This window comes from Microplitis demolitor, chromosome 9 (genome assembly GCF_026212275.2).
Source record: "Microplitis demolitor isolate Queensland-Clemson2020A chromosome 9, iyMicDemo2.1a, whole genome shotgun sequence".
Classification (NCBI taxonomy): domain Eukaryota; kingdom Metazoa; phylum Arthropoda; class Insecta; order Hymenoptera; family Braconidae; genus Microplitis; species Microplitis demolitor.
In genome coordinates this window covers 4,626,270-4,643,771 of record NC_068553.1, presented here as the reverse complement: position 1 = coordinate 4,643,771, position 17,502 = coordinate 4,626,270, and the positions used below count along the sequence as shown (strand labels likewise).

The 17,502-nt window shown below is 28.3% G+C and overlaps 1 protein-coding gene and 1 long non-coding RNA gene across 2 annotated transcripts; both read right to left on the bottom strand.

Annotated features, from left to right (window-relative positions):
- Positions 1-3,776: 3,776 nt before the first annotated feature.
- Positions 3,777-4,311, bottom strand: LOC128668608 (DNA repair protein RAD52 homolog). Its single transcript, XM_053741917.1, has 2 exons — positions 4,080-4,311; positions 3,777-3,985 (listed from the first exon to the last, which is right to left on the bottom strand). The coding sequence occupies exons 1-2, from the start codon at positions 4,177-4,179 to the stop codon at positions 3,822-3,824; spliced, it is 264 nt and encodes an 87-aa protein (XP_053597892.1). The 5' UTR covers positions 4,180-4,311; the 3' UTR covers positions 3,777-3,821.
- A 3,339-nt stretch (positions 4,312-7,650) lies between these two features.
- LOC128668621 (uncharacterized) lies at positions 7,651-8,444 on the bottom strand. The gene is made up of 3 exons (XR_008404271.1): positions 8,064-8,444; positions 7,826-7,931; positions 7,651-7,762 (listed from the first exon to the last, which is right to left on the bottom strand). It is a non-coding gene; the product is annotated as an uncharacterized LOC128668621 (long non-coding RNA).
- Positions 8,445-17,502: the final 9,058 nt, after the last annotated feature.

Sequence of the window (17,502 nt, the reverse complement as noted above, 5' to 3'; positions counted from 1 at the left end):
TCTAACAACGACAGCCTCGTTATTGTATTCACCCAATTTACTTTGTGGAAATTATAAATCTTAAATTTGTCTTATTTTATTTAACTGGTTTATAAAACCAAATTTAATTAAACTATTAGTTAAGTGATTGTGAGTGCACCCAACATCAAGTCCAATACAACAGTCAGGATTCAGAGAGGAGGTCCACGATGCAGCGTCGTCCGATCCCGCCTGTACGTCGTCGATATATAAATCCAGATAAGATTTACAATTAAAATTCTATATATATAAACCATACACTCTCTCTCTTCAACGTAATATTCTACTTGAATAATTATTTAATTTATTACCCCGTGTCTATTAAATAACTACGGATAAATATATTTATTTGCTGTCGCTGGACATTTATTGATTATAAGAAAGGGGAAAATTCTGTACATATTTGGGCTTTGGTTAAATAAAATTAGTTGTACATGATAATTAAATTACGCCTTAAATAAATTTCTTTTATCACCAGCGTTCTTTAGAATAAGTTAATTTCAGCCGCGTGTCCGGTCAAAGCGAGTCGACCCACCTCTGAGATTTATTTCCCGCATTCAGAACCAGAAATAAAATAATAAAATCTATATCCATAATTAATAATTAATTAATTAACCGGGAATTTTTGTAACTGTGGTTCGTGGTTATTGGACACGAAGTAGCCAAAGGTCACCGTTATGATATATATATATATATATATATATATATATATATATATTAGGGTGCTTCGTTTCCGGCGAAAATGTTTTTTTTGTTGCTCATCAAGCAAAATATTGTTTTTATGCTAAAACAAAAATTCCTGCCAAGTTTGAGCTCTTAATTCCAATCCTAAGTACTTTCCATTTGATTTCAAAGATATCCCATTTAAAATACACGTAAATTAAATTACTTTTTTTTAACTTTCTAATACTCAGCTGCGTTTCATGATATCGACGCGGTTTTGTCCGCAAATTGTAAGGCATTCAGTGTTCTTCAAAAGTGCCCATAGTAACTTAGCTGCAATTCCAACTCTTTCACTGATAAAGGTTAATTTGATACGAAAAATGACTTCCTCAGCGGACATCAGTAAAACAGCTGGAATTACAGCTAAGTTACTATGGGCACTTTTGAAGAACACTAAATGCCTTACAATTTGCGACCAAAACCGCGTCGATATCATGAAACGCAGCTGAGTATTAGAAAGTTAAAAAAAAAGTAATTTAATTCACGTGTATTTTAAATAGGAAATCTTTGAAATCAAATAGAAAGTACTTAGGATTGGAATTAAGAGCTCAAACTTGGCAGGAATTTTTGTTTTAGCATAAAAAACAATGTTTTGCTTGATAAGCGACAAAATAAAATACTTTTGCTGGAAACGAAGCGCCCCAATATATATATATATATATCAAAGCAGGTAGTAATTGTCGCAAGTACACGGAGAAAAAAATCGGTCTGTCGGTTGACCCTGCGGGCCAGCCCCAAAACTTCCCGCCTATTTCGAGCTCCTTGAGCTCAGAAAATTGTTGTAGATACATTTTCTCTTCGATCTCGAAAATATTTTTGTATGCCTTTGTTTTCGAAAGAAAACGTTTTTTACGATTTTTTCTCAAACGATATCTCTCGAACGAATAAACCGATTAAGACTTTCAAGGCGACAATCGACATGTTTTATTGAGTTCTATAACTGATCAGATTTTTGAATTGATTGATCAAGTCGTTTTTGAAATACTTTCAAAATACTAAAAAAAAAAATGTGGAATTAATCGGGTCAGTCATTTCGAAAATATTTGGAAAAAACCATTATCCACCATTTCTTTCTCCCGCGATATCTCTCGAACAAATTCACCGATTGAGATGCCTAAGGCGGCAATCGGCGTGTTTTATTGAATTCTAGAGCTGATTAAAATTTGAAATCGATCGCGTCAGTCGTTTCAAAAATATTTAGAAAAAACCGTTTTTCACCATTTCTTTCTCCCGCAATAACTCTCGAACGAATTATCCGATTTTGATGTTTGAGGTGGCAATCGACGCGTTTTATTGAGTACTAGAGCTGATTAGATTTTGAAGTCCATCGTATGAGTCGTTTCTGAGAAATCAATAAAAAACTAAAAAAAAAATTTTTTTTTTTTCGTAGTTCGCAAATATTTTTGAGTCTATTCGATCAAATGATCTGAAATTTTCAGCAAAGTTGACGGCCAACAAGCTCTTTCGATAGCCACCTCAACCATCCGAATCGATTCATTAGTTAAAAAGTTACAAAGAGTTCACATACATACACATACATACGCACACTCGGACATCATTCTGAAAATAGTCAAAATAGCTTCCTAGGACCTCAAAACGTCGACATCTGATGAAAACTCGATTTTCAAAAATCGGGGTGAAAATAATAACTTCCCGAAATTTTTGAAAATCGTCGATTTTCTTAGCGGGAAGTTAAAAATATAGTAATATTTATTAAAAAATATGGGTAAAAATTACTATATTTAGATTGTTATGTTGAACCGCTATTGAAAATATAGGAAATATTATTAATCACATTAGTATATTTTACTTATCGTGGTTAGTAATTTTTACAATACGGATAAAGGAATATTTACTATACTGCTTAGTAAAATATACATCTCAAATATGAAATAGTATAAAACCTCATTAGTAATAATTGTAAGTCGTTTAGTAATTTTAAAAGTACGAATATTGGAATATTTACTATACTGTTTAGTAAAATATACATCCCAAATATGGAATAGTACAAAACCTGCTTAGGAATAATTGTAAATCCTTTAGTAATTTTTAAAGTACGAATATTGGAACATTTACTATACTCTTTAGTAAAATATACATCGCAAATACGGAATAGTACAAAACCTGCTTAGGAATGATTGCAATTAATAATTACAATAAGCTTCTGTAATTTGAAAAGTAAGAATTAAAATTAACTGATTGTAAAAAATAATATATTTATACGAATTATTAATAAATACATAATGCATTTTTCTATCTTAATACATGAATCTTTTCATACTTATAAACAAATATATATATACTAGCCGCTACCCGTGGCTTCGCACACGTAAGTTCTACAATACATATATTACTATTATAATAAGATTTACTAAATAATTCAAGTAAATATATATATATATATATATATATATATATATATATATATATACATATGTATGTATGTGTATGTTATTTTATGTTCTTTGAGCTTATTTCGATTCATTTTCAAGTATTATGTTTCCTATAATCATCATAGTCAGTCTCATTATTATAATTATACTAAAATCATGTCAATAGCAATTAAAATATTTTTATGAACAATTAATTATCACATAACGTAATTCTTATTAAATCAATTATTTTTTAATTAAACTTCTGTCATCGAATCTTTTTCCATTTCCTCTAAGATTTTATTACTAACTGTAGCTTCCACCATATCTATATTAAATATCAAATGTTTATATTATGATAGCGATTAATTAATTCCCTGATTAAAAGAAACGATTCAAAATAATTCAAAACGATTTAATCTTAATGCTATATAGATACATATTTATTATTGAGTAAATCGCTTTGTTTAATCAGGATTAGTTCTTATTATTTTATCAATATATTATTACTTTTTTTTATCCAATCATTTTTTAATTTTTTTTGTTTTTCTAATCTTTTTTTTTTTTCTTCAATTTTAATTATCAGTTCGCCAAATTCGAATGATAGTAATGTCCTATATAGGGCATCCGTGTATGATATCTATTATTTAAAAATTAGTAGTTAATAGAGTAGTTATTATAATAATATTTAAGATTACAAATAATATTTTAAATGATAGCAACTTTTCTCGCATCCTCGAAAGCTTTCCCAGTGGACTCAGACACGCCTTCATGAAACCCTACATTTTCATGAAATCTTCCAGATTTGAGAAGAACTCTTACCACCGTCGAACACCCAACATAAACAATTTTATTATTTTCATTTACAAAATCTAAATAATAAATTAAAAAATTTTAATTTATAAATAATTTTTAGATGAATAAAAAAAACTATCAATTACAGTTATTTCAAAAGCAAAATATTACCAATTGTTTGATCAATTATTTCATGAGCCCAATTATCTCTACTGAATAATTTATTTGCTTGTTCCAATAAAAATTCTAAGTCATAGTGATTTACCGCCATTTTTTTCAGTTCAAAATTATTATATTGAACCAATATTTTATGTTGATAATACTATATGAATTAGTAAATAAAAATAATTGAAATGTGATAAATAAATTTTATGAAAACGTGAAGTTAGCTAATTAAAGTAATTAAAAAAAAAACTGTTTATTTACTAAATTATATTTTCATAACGTCTATCATACATAAAAGAATTAACAAAATAATTTTGTGCATCTGGAAATAATTATAATAAATGAATAAAATCTTATAAAATAAAATTTAAATTTAAAAACTAATTTATTTAAAACAAAATGATGAAGCAATATAATATTGATTTTTCTAAAACCGATCCTTATGGAATTATTTATCCTAGAAAAAAGAGAAGGTAACCATATATATACAATAATAAAATTTATGTTTATATTATGATGTATATTTTACATGTATATATATATATATATTGATAAATATATATATATATATATATATATATATATATATATATATATATATTTTACATTTTAGTTTTCGCTTTTTTTTTTTTTTTTTTTTTTTTAGTCAATTCTCATTTACACAACTAAAAATATTTGTTTGATTGGTCAATAAAAATTGATTATAAATAAAATATCTACGTATAGTTATAAAAATGATAATAGCAATAAAATAATATAAACTTTATAAATTTTAGTTTTACCGGGTACGTTTCAATGATTGTTGGGTCAAAAATAATAAATGGAAAAAATAAATTCATCTTTATTATCAACGAAGGTTATAATAATAACTATCAAATAATAGTTAACGATCGACCGTCTGAAATAGAAAATAAGATTTCTTTGAATCAAGTAAATAATTAATAAAATAGTATGTATCTAATATTTTGCAAATTAATAATAGTTAACTTTTTTATGTTGATAAAGGTTCTCAAAATCAAAGATGCATATGCAACATTCAGAATTGATTTTAATTTAGACATTTATCCTCTGTCTCATTTCAATTTTGAAGTCGACAAATTAGCAAATGTTGAAATAACACCCATTTATTTACATACAAATGATTTCCGTCAGCCGTTAAGCAATTTTCAAATTATTGTTGAGACTGAGGAAGATGAATAATTTTTATCTTAAATTATATCAGGTAGATACTTGTATTGTTTACAGTTATTTATGAGTTTAATTTAACTTAGAAAATTAATACATATATTTAATTATTTCTATTTTAATAATGATGTGGATTGTACGAAAACAATAAAAAAAATAATCAATGAAAATAAAATAATATAAATATTTTAATATTTTAATTATACTTTATACATATAAATTTATGATTATATAAATACATACATATGTATTTATGTAAGTTATGCATACATATATGTTTATATGAGTTGTGTTACTTATAAATAATATTATATCGAAGTTTATATTTTTCAAATATTAATTTATTAATTCAGTACTTTAGTATAGACTACATTACGGGTTTTTTCTCCATTGACACAAACATATACATTTTTATTTGATCTTACTCTTGATAATGATACATATAGTTGTCCATGTGAAAAACAGGGAGTTCGAAGATCTACTCCAGTAATGCTCATCGTTTGTCCTTGAGCTTTGTTTATTGTCATTGTAAAAGAAAGACTGACAGGAAATTGAATGCGTTTGAATTCGAATGGAAAATTATTAGGTATAAGAGGTATGCGAGGAATGAATACACTTTCACCCTTTCCTGATCCAGTTAATATAGTAGCTTCTATAACATTCTTTTGTAATTTTGTGACTCGTAATCTTGTACCATTACAAAGTTGAGGTGGATTTAAATTTCTCAATAAAATTATAGGAGCGCCAATTTTTAATTTAATTGTATGCGATGGAAGTCCTGGTACACTTATTGAATTTAAGAAGTCAACAGTATAGTTTGTTGCGTCATCTGGATTAATCGTGGTATTGATTGATGCATAAACCATCTCATTTGCATCAAACTTATCTATCATAGTATTATTAATACGGACTACCATTTCATTTTTAGGACATAAAATAGCTCTCTCTGATAACCACGAGTCCTCTTTATTTTTAATATCTCTTATACCTGGATATACTTTTTCTATCAAATCTTCTATAGATGGTACTATTGAACATAATTCATCAGGCAGAGATACTTCTTCATTTTCATCGTTTATATTTCCACCCCCTACATCCAACAATAAATTAGAAAATTTTTGAGAAATTGGATCACCTCCTTGATGGACTCGCATGTTTACAGTTAGTGATAGTTTTTTAATATTATTCCATAGATAAGATCGTTTAAGAGATGCATTCACTTCATCAGCTCTTGTACCTCTAGTAATTACCGGTAAAGTCTGACGAAAATCACCGGAAAATAAAAAAGTTATGCCCCCCATTCTTTTTGTATTGTTTCGTAAGTCTTGTAGTGTTCTGTCAACAGCTTCTATTGCTTTCTTGTTGGCCATCGTGCATTCATCCCAGACTATTAAGCATGCATCTCTCATCACTTTTGCTTTATCACTATTCCTAGAGATATTACAAACTGGTGATTCATATCTGTCAATGTCTATCGGTATTTTGAACATGGAATGGGCCGTTTTACCACCAGGTAAAAGGGTTGCTGAGATACCTGAAGATGCTACTGCAAGCGCAATTTTACCACTACCTCTAACTTTAGATAATATCAAATTTATTAAAAACGTTTTTCCTGTGCCCCCAGGTGCATCAATAAAAAACATTCCCCCTTCTAACGTGTCTATGCTATTCAAAATTTGCTATTTCTAGCTGCAGCTCTACTTTCATCGCGTTTGAATGCAGATTCTGATCGTCGCTGAAGAGCGTGATGTTCTCGGTCGATCATTAGGCGAGTTTCACGATCAAATATAGATTCCTGTGAGCGAGATAAAGTATGGTGTTCACGATCGTGAGTCAATCTCTGATTACGATGTTCATCTGATTCGTTATTGCGTGCAATAGTGTGCTGTTGACGATCACGTGATAATCGGTGGATACGTCGTTCATCAGATGCATTATGATATGTAATAAGGTGGCGTGCACGATCATCCGCCAATCTTCTTTCATAAGCTATCTCTGATTCGACTTTCCTCTTATTAGCATGTTGCATTCTATCAGAAGCAAGGCGAATTTCAGATTGTTCTGGTGTTTCATTAGCTCGTAAATTACTTTTCCTTTCTTTCTGAATTTTCAGTCTCTCGTCTCGTTCACATTGAGTTTCAGATAGGCGAAGAAGTTTGTTGCTTCTTGCTTTGGCTGATGATGAACTCAAGTTTGATTTTCGTTTTTTAGGCATTTTTAATGAAAATATAACGAATAATAACGATACATATCTAAAATATAAAATTATTAATTACGATAAGTTATATTGAATTGGTCAATCTTGGTTACCTTAGCATACAAAAATAAAAATTACTATAGATAACTAAGTGAAATCAAGTACTTATATTTATCTTTTGAATCCAATTTTTTATATAAGTTAATGCACAAAAATTGTTTATAAATAATATAAATGATTATTTATAGGTTATGATCTTCATTTATTTTACATATTGCGTAAGATACGTAATTTTGTCTTTTTAATCCTATATATCATACAATAAATTAAAAAAATTCAAGTAATAAATTAAATAGATTTACATTCTTACTTAGTTACAAATAAGTCAGATTAGACACTCTTATTTTGACTGCTTAATGAAATGTGATAGACGATTCAATTGACAGAAACAATTGATAAATGAAACAAAATCTAATCTAAAAAAAAAAAATATAAAAAACAATTGATACGCGTTATATAAAAACAATTGACGCTAATGGAATAAAAACAATTGATGGCTGTAATTTAACTGTTTTTTTCTTATACTTTTAGAAAAATAATTTATATACCCGAATTCTGATTTATAATTGATTTAAAAAGTAGCCTATATTTTAAGTGACAGCATCTTGTATATGTATAAAAAATTTCATCTCAATCAGATAAGTGGTTGATTAGTTATAAAGGTACAAACCGACAGAGAGACAGACAGACGAAAATTCTAAAAAAGGTAGATACAGTATGAGTAGGTCATAAAAATGATATTTGACGCATAATTCGAAATAAAATCACCATGTACAGACAGAGCCTATAGATTTATATATTAGTATAGATATAGATATAGATGTGACTATTATAAAGATTTATGAACAATTACATTTTTAATGTATAATTAATTAATTTGAAATCATTGATTCGAGCATAGTTGACTGTACACTAGTTGACAATTTAGTGTTAACTAGATTTATAACTATTTATCTAATTTAAAAATTATTCATCATAAAAAATTCAGTGAGTCTATAAAGGATAAATAAATGATTCAATTTGCTATAATTGTTATAACAAAACATTTAATTTAAAAAGTTATTGTCATAGTACAATATGTTGTATATTTGTAGGAAAAGACATTAATTATGATTATATATAATAATATAATAAATATTAAAAAGTAAATAATAATAACTTATAATAATTAGGACCATCTCTTAGAAATATACATTTTGCCGCATATGCAGAAATAAAGCATACTTTCACTGGGATCAGGATTCTCAGGATTCTTAAGGCACCACTGACTTTGACTTAGTTTCGAGTTACCAAATAAATCAATCTGTAAAATAAAGAAAATAGTTGTTCATTAATTAATGCTTTAATTATTTGCAAATTTGTCATTTAAGAACGAATAATGACCGGATAAAAAATATTTTTAATAAAAGGTTGAAAATATACCTCATAATCATTAAAATCACACGACGAAGATAAATTGGTTACAGCTAAATTGTTTGTTAATAGGTCATAAGATGCACCTCCATACGCTACATTTTTAAATAAAATAGAAACAGTAGTGTAGCGTGTAATATAAAACAATAATATCCAACAATTGTTTAATAAAAAAAATTTTGTCGCATGAGGATGATCCTAACAGACATGCATGAATTTTTTTAAGAACTCAACCAATCCGTTATCATAAAAGAAAGCAATAAAAAAAATTTAATTAGAAAATTTTTTAAAAATTGTTTACACAATTTGATAGTTTTTGTGTACAGTGAAATTGGAATTAGCCAGAAAATTTTAAAAATTTGCTGACTAGTAAGTTCATCCTCATATCTTTTTTTCTATAATTATTTTCTGAATAAAGAAAAAATAATCACTTGTGTGTCAAAATAAATCATACAAGGTAAACTGTCATTTTTTTCAAAAAATTGCATATTGAGTTTTTTTTATTTTCTTCATGTATAATTTTTAGAAATAATTTTTCTTTAATGATTTATTATTTAAAAAAAAGTTAAAAAAATATTAGATGTAGGCTAACTTTTGTATCATTAAAAAAAAAAAAAAGAGCAAAACATATCTAAATGAAAATCAAGCTAAGGTAGGAAGAAAATACCTGACAATATATCGTGACAATTTTTTTATAATCATTAAATCCAATACAGTCGAGTCTCGTTATGAACCCGCATAAAGGGGTGTAGGGGAATATAATTCTAAGAATTTGTGTACCCCCACTCTGTCAGCGCAGGCGACAGTCGTGAGTTGAACTTCCCCTACTTTTTAAGCGTGTGAGTGTGTACGTGATTGTTTCCAGTATCTCGTTATGAGTCCGTTTGACTTGAGTGTTATGTTTCTTATATGTAAATAGGACTAATATGATAAATAAACTCTTAATTTCTTTTCATGAATATACGGTCTCATATCGAGACTCCGAAATTAATTTTTTTTTCACGTTGTGGAGGGGGAAGGTCTTCCGTGGAAATCCTGGTTCACGGACTCATAACGAGCGGACTTATAACGAGACTCGACTGTACTTAAATTTCAACATGCTGTTAGATTCCAAAGGAGCGTCTATAACCGGCAGTTCCATTTTCACTTTTCTTAATCACAAGCTTATGTATATATATTTCACCTTCACTCAAATAATCACTATACAATTTTATAGGTTATGCTTCCTGAAGACAGGTTAACAGTACACACTATTCCAAAGCCGTTTGGGCAGAACTGAGTGGAGCGCACGCCGGGTTACAACGATATGGTTTCAACATAGTACAAAATTACTAAACGTTTAGTAATTTTTGTATACTATGTAGTAGTATTTCTTATGCGCATAATAAAATTCATAATACACGTAGTAAATTTTATTTCACGAATAGCAAAATTTATATTCCGTTCAATAATTTATCAAATCTCAGAAATGTAATATTTACTATATTGCTTTGTAAAATATACTTTCCGTTGTATTGTATTTATTAAAAATTAATGTAATAAAATTTACAACTCTGTTTAAAAAAAATTCAATCATGATAGTAAAAAATCTATTACGTATAGGAATTTTTAAAATCTGCATATTGTAATAATTACTGAACTGTAAATTTTACTAAACGTTTTGGAATAATTACAAAATGAAATGTATTTATTCATTTCTGTTAGTAAATTTTACTAAAATATTGTAATTATTACTATATTTTCGAGACTCGTTTTCTCCGTGTATAATTTGTTAATTTCTTTTGTCGCAAGTAATGATTTAAACTAATTACCTCATAAATCCTAATGTTTATGATCCAACTGAAAAAAATTGGCACACTTTCTGTTTAATGTATTAAGTTAACATTGAATTCCGGTTCAATAACTTTTGTCTTTAAATTTTAACAGATTTTTGAATTTGAATTTATGTGACCCGAACGCCATGTACCTTGAGATTTATGAAACGTCTAGTGAACTATCTTGAAAGTACGTCATCTGAGTAACATTTACAAATACTGAGTTGATGAAAAAGTGCCGAGATTTCGGTCAGGGTAGAACTTAATTTTTAAAAAAGATATGTCATAAATTGTCTTGTCGATACCATGGTATTGATAATCTTCATTAACTATTAATATTATTTGAACAAAATTTTAAATTTTTGTATTTAATAACAGTCTAAACTTTCCAGTCGATGGATATTATCAAATACATAACCAAATAACTACAGTTTTTATTTAAAATGAAACTGTCTGTACCGTATCTGTCAGTACCATGTAAAATAATAATAAAAATATCATATAGTTATAATAAATAGTTGTAAAATTATTTTAATCATTAATTAAAATTTTTTTTAATACAGATGGCATCAATACTTCGTGCTAGTAAGCTACCTGATGCAAGTGACAGTTAATTTATTCAATAATTATTAATTTAATTAATTAATTTATTTTTTAGTAAATTTTATAAATTGAATTATATTTGCTATAAATTATATAGTTAATCGTTATTAATCATCATTAATGTGTTAAATATTATTAAAAAAGGAGTTTCAAAGTGTCACAACAGAATTTATAAATGAATTTTATAATTTTCTCAAATAATTTCTACCGAATTTATTTTATATCAGTACCATGGAATGCAAAATTTGAAATTTGTTTCTCGTTCTTGACACTTTATAACGTATATTTATCCTGTAAATCCGCGACGGAGACGCGGAACAGCTCAATATATCGTATGAGGTCGCCCACGCGTAATAAATAAATAATAATAAATAACAATAAATAATAGTAAATGATCTTAAATATTAAACAATACTAGAGTTATAAATAGTAACTTCTTGGTGTGCCGTATGTGGTCACCCACGTGTGAAAATAATAATATTAAATAATAAAGAAAATAAATGAGTTTAAATATTTCCCTCAGATTAAAATAAATAATAAATTTTAAACAATAATAAAACTATGAATAATATTTAAATGTCGTGCCTGGACCAGCTCCTCAGGCTGGGTTAGTGCACGCAGGCGCCAGACCGTTTATCCTAAAACGGACAAAATTTAATTCAGGGGAAATATACGAGGGAAAATCCGAGCAAGTGATTTGCGACAAAGCGGACAAACAATCGAGAAAATTAAAATAAATAATAAGAAAAAGAAAAATAGTAAATATATATTACAAATGATTATATCCAAATAATAAATAAGATCAGAAAAATGAAATTTAGTAGTAGGAAAAGATCCAGGGAAAAGAAATATTAAATTTTCCCCGATAGCTGTTGGTTTCCGAGTTCCATTTTATATAAACAATATAAAATTATAATGTTACACAATATTCAATTTCTGGTAAATTTGGAACAATAATAACACTCGGTGCTTATCAACAAAAAAAAAATACAATTACATAAATTCAGTAACCCAAATAAATAATATTTAAATATAATTTAAATCAATTAATAATATTAATTTTAATACCAAATAAAAGAAATAATTATTTCACTCAGTTTCATTCAATATAATAAATAATAATAATTCTCTTATTTCATTTTACTCTCTCAGCACTGGTGAGAGGGAGAAAGACACGGAATTTATTCTCACTCTCACTCAAAAATAATAAATTCCTTAGTATAAATTTAATTTATAAATTTTTAAATAAAACTATCAATAATAATTTTTAGACCGCTGGGGTAAACAGATAATCAAAAATAAAAGAAAATAATGTCACGCAATTATTTTAAATAATAACAAACATAAATAATAATTAATAATATCGTATAGATATTTTAAATAATACAAAGAATAATAATTATAAAGACTCTGGAATTCTCACCCAAGTGGTGATGTCAGTACTTGAGGAATTTTTCTCAAGTACTGTATGCGCTCTATAGCTATATATACTATAGTTGTAGATATAGGTATACCAGCAACGCTTCACCGCGCTGCACTCAACTCAAATATACCTATATATATGCGCAACAATACAACCACCATTGATTACTGACAATAATTAACTATAATTATAAACAATAGGAATCATGTATGATCCAGTATCAATTTATTTAATAATTAATTTTCACCACCGCGGCGACCAACAACTACCGGGGGAGGTTATCACGTGAAAAATATTATCCAGCGAACAGAAATACAAAGTACTTACTCAAATCAGCAAAAATCAGAAAAAATAATAAAATATGAACAACGATCACTATATCTCTCTTTTCAAAATTATCTTTTTATTTTTAGTAACCGAACAACAATGTCGAGCAAATTACGTCCGTGCACACGGCTATCCCGTATCTTTCTAAATTAATTATCTCAACCTCCACCTGTTGGTCGTCGCACATGTGGCACCACCGTCGCCCTTAATTTTTATTATAATTACTTTTGTCAGCCCTGGGCCTTACTTAAATTAAAAATATAAATTATAAAAACAATTCCTGGACATCTGAATGATACATACTTAATTAATTAAATATATGACCTATTTATTTACAACTTATTACTATTTTTATTTTACCCGGTACTGAAATAATAATTATTCAAAATTATTAAATTGACGTCGGGATTATAGCCGAGATATCGATTTAACGTTACCCGGCGGTCAATTTTCAATGATATGATAAACATTGTTGGGGCATAATGTTGCGCCAAATTGCGCATCCCAACTATGACAAAATTATAAATAATTAATTAAAATTTACAAACATGAACCGTTTGTATTTTTAAATTATAAAAATAAATAAATCCACACACGTGCTCTCTCATACTCTATGCGCATGCGCTAGCACTGTGCACGGACTGCTGTCTACATCGGCGAAATGGCGGAATGCCCGCGTAACGACTCAAATTTAAATATAAAATTAACATTTTTAACTTAGAACTAATTAAAATTAAATAATTTGAATCGTTACGTGACAACTTCCAAGTTGTAGTAAACTCTTCTCAGGTTTTTATTTTTAAAGTAAAATAGATAAGTAATGTGCAAAAAAAAATTGAAAAAGTTTAACTTCAAAATCTTAAAAGTTTTAATAGAAAAAATCACAGTTAGAACAGAATCACCCCTATACTGTTATGCTGTCAATATATGACTAACTGACTCTATTCGCGCATCTATAAAAGAAGAGAAGAAGGCATTTGTTTTCTAGTTATACAAATATTTGAAAAGATCAGTTTCACATTATATATATATATATATATATATATATATATATATATATATATATATATATATATATATATATATCTTTAAGAGCATTGCAAAAAAAAAATTATATTTACATGTTTTTTTTTAACGTCAATTAACAAATAATAAGAAGCGAAATTTTTTTTATTTTATTTAGGCATGAAAACTAATCTGCAAATGATTTCAATAATCAATTATGTACGTAATATTTTTCATTATGTACGTATATGTAACGTGTGTGTTACAATCTGTAGATACAAAAAAAATTTCTCATACTTTTTTATGCAAATTATTTTATTCTATAAGTTGTAGTAAATTTATTTATTTTTTTTTTTTTTTTTCATTAGCCCCTTGTGTGATGACTTTCGTTTTGAGACGTGTTTGTGAGTGAAATCGTAGTCTTTTGATCGAATCCGCCCCAAATTTCCCGGTTTTCTAACTCTATAAAGATAACATCCACTCATGCTAAAAATTAAAATAAAAAAAAAATTTTAGAAATTTTTTAGTGATTTTGCAAAGCTTTATAGCTAACTTCGTGAAAAATAATCTTATCGAGATTTTAAAAAATGTTTATCTTATGGCTTCGAAGCATTTTGATTGAAAATTTTTTAGAGCTACGACTATTGTGTAAAGATGAGACATATCGTGAGACAAAAATTAAAAACAAAAATTTTTTTTTTCCCAAAGAGTCCATGGGCCGTCGAAAATTTTATCAATTAAGGGGGGGGGGGTTAGGCTTAATAGTAAAAAATAAAACACATTTTTTACAAATTTTTTTTTAGGCGTATGAATTGAGCTTATTTATTGCAATCTTCTGAACATCATGAAGTATTGATTCAACAACATTACGGAATTTTTTTATGCTAAAGTATCCCCAAACAAGCCAGTGACGGCACTTTTCCCAGAACGTCTTTTAAAATAGACGATTTGCGGTGAGCACTGTATTTCAACTGGAAATTAATTAAAATAAAATACCACATAAATTTAGTCAAATCATTATTAAATCCTCCCTCCAACGTTCTCTGATTATTTTCTTTGAATTTTTTATTTTTTTTTGTGGTCATTTAAAGTAAAAACTGTTTTTTTCTTACGAAAATTCTTGCGTCATTTTGGTGGTAGAAAACCCCCTTGATGTAAAGAAAACTTCTTAACGCAACGTTGAAAGGAGGTATTTTATACGTAGAAAGTGTGTACCAAGTTTGAAATAAACCGGTAATGTAGTTTTTAAAAAGCAGTGCTCACAAACTTTGAAAAAGTGGTTACGAGGAATAGTCCAGTTAATTAGACCTGATAAACGGAAACAGGTCCAGCCAGGTCTGATTTTTTGAGATAAGCTTCGGAACATGATTATAAAACATATGACAGAAATCACGGTAAAATTCTCATTAGACAGGTAAAAAAAATTAAAAACACTTTTAATTAGCGTTTTATCGAAGAATTAAACAAATTTCGGCGAAAAGTGGTATATAAAAGTTGTAGCGAAAAAAATATAGAAAATTATGAGTACCCTCGGTTTTATTGTATGCAGGTAGTAAAGGTAACAGAGCACCTAAAAGTTTTAATGGAGAAAATCATACGTAAAAGCCCCCTTACTCTATGCTTTTGGTAAGAAGGACATAAATATACGTCTACACCGTAGCAAAAGAAAACTTACGCGTACGTATTACTATTGAGACAGCAATATAGACCACACTATTCCCACTTATATATTAATATTTTCTGGGCCTAAAACCTACACCAAGTGTTGTTTTATGTACGTTCGGATTTCTCACTTTCGTATGGCCAATAGTCCACTTAATTTACTCTTAAGCGTTGTAGGGGGAAATTAACTACCGGATTTTTAACTTCCCACTAAGAAAATCGACGATTTTCAAAAATTTCGGGAAGTTATTATTTTCACCCCGATTTTTGAAAATCGAGTTTCCATCAGATGTCGACGTTTTGAGGTCCGAGGAAGCTATTCTGACTATTTTCAGAATGATGTCCGAGTGTGCGTATGTGTGTGTGTGTGTGTGTGTGTGTGTATGTATGTAAACTCTTTGTAACTTTTTAACTAATAAATCGATTCGGATGGTTGAGGTGGCAATCGAAAGAGCTTGTTGGCCGTCAATTTTGCTGAAAATTTCAGATCATTTGATCGAATAGACTCGAAAATATTTGCGAATTACGAAAAAAAAAAAATTTTTTTTTTAGTTTTTTATTGATTTCTCAGAAGCGACTTGTACGATGGACTTCAAAATCTAATAAGCTCTAGTACTCAATAAAACGCGTCGATTGCTACCTCAAACATCAAAATCGGATAATTCGTTCGAGAGTTATCGCGGGAGTAAGAAATGGTGAAAAATGGTTTTTTCTAAATATTTTTGAAACGACCAACGCGATCGATTTCAAATTTTAATCAGCCCTAGAATTCAATAAAACGCACCGATTGCCGCCTTAGACATCTCAATCGGTTAATTTGTTCGAGAGATATCGCGGGAGAAACAAATGGTGGAGAATGGTTTTTTTCAAATACTTTCGAAATGACTGACCCGATTAATTCCAAATTTTTTTTTTAGTATTTTTAAAGTATTTCAAAAACGACTTGATGAATCAATTCAAAAATCTGATCAGTTATAGAACTCAATAAAACATGTCGATTGTCGCCTTGAACGTCTTAATCGGTTTATTCGTTCGAGAGATATCGTTTGAAAAAAAATCATAAAAAACGTATTCTTTCGAAAACAAAGGAATACAAAAGTATTTTCGAGCTCGAAGAGAAAATGTATCTACAACGATTTTCTGAGCTCAAAGAGCTCGAAATAGACGGGAAGTTTTGGGGCTGGCCCGCAGGGTCAACCGACAGACCGATTTTTTTTTTATTTTTTTATTGATTTCTCAAAAACGACTTATACAATCGACTTCAAAATCTAATCAGCTCTAGTATTCAATAAAACGCGTCGATTGCCACCTCAAACATCAAAATCAGATAATTCGTTCGAGAGTTATCGCGGGAGCAAGAAATGGTGAAAAACGGTTTTTTCTAAATATTTTCGAAACGACAGAAGCGATAGATTTCAAATTTTAATCAGCTCTAGAATTCTATAAAACGCGCCGATTGCCACGTCAACTATCAAAATCGATTGATTAGTTCAAAAGATATCGGCGTTGAAATGTTAAAAAAATAACATTTTTCGTTATTTTTTCCGGATAAATCATAATATAACGTACTAAAATGTGCCTGATATCATACCAACTCATCTTTTTTATGGTTTCTTTTGATCATATAATGTCATCGAACTTGGTTTTTAGTTTAAATCATATTATCAACAAAAAAATCGATAAAACGTAGTTTTTAATATTTTTATCGGATATTTCATATTTTATTGTTTCTTACATGAG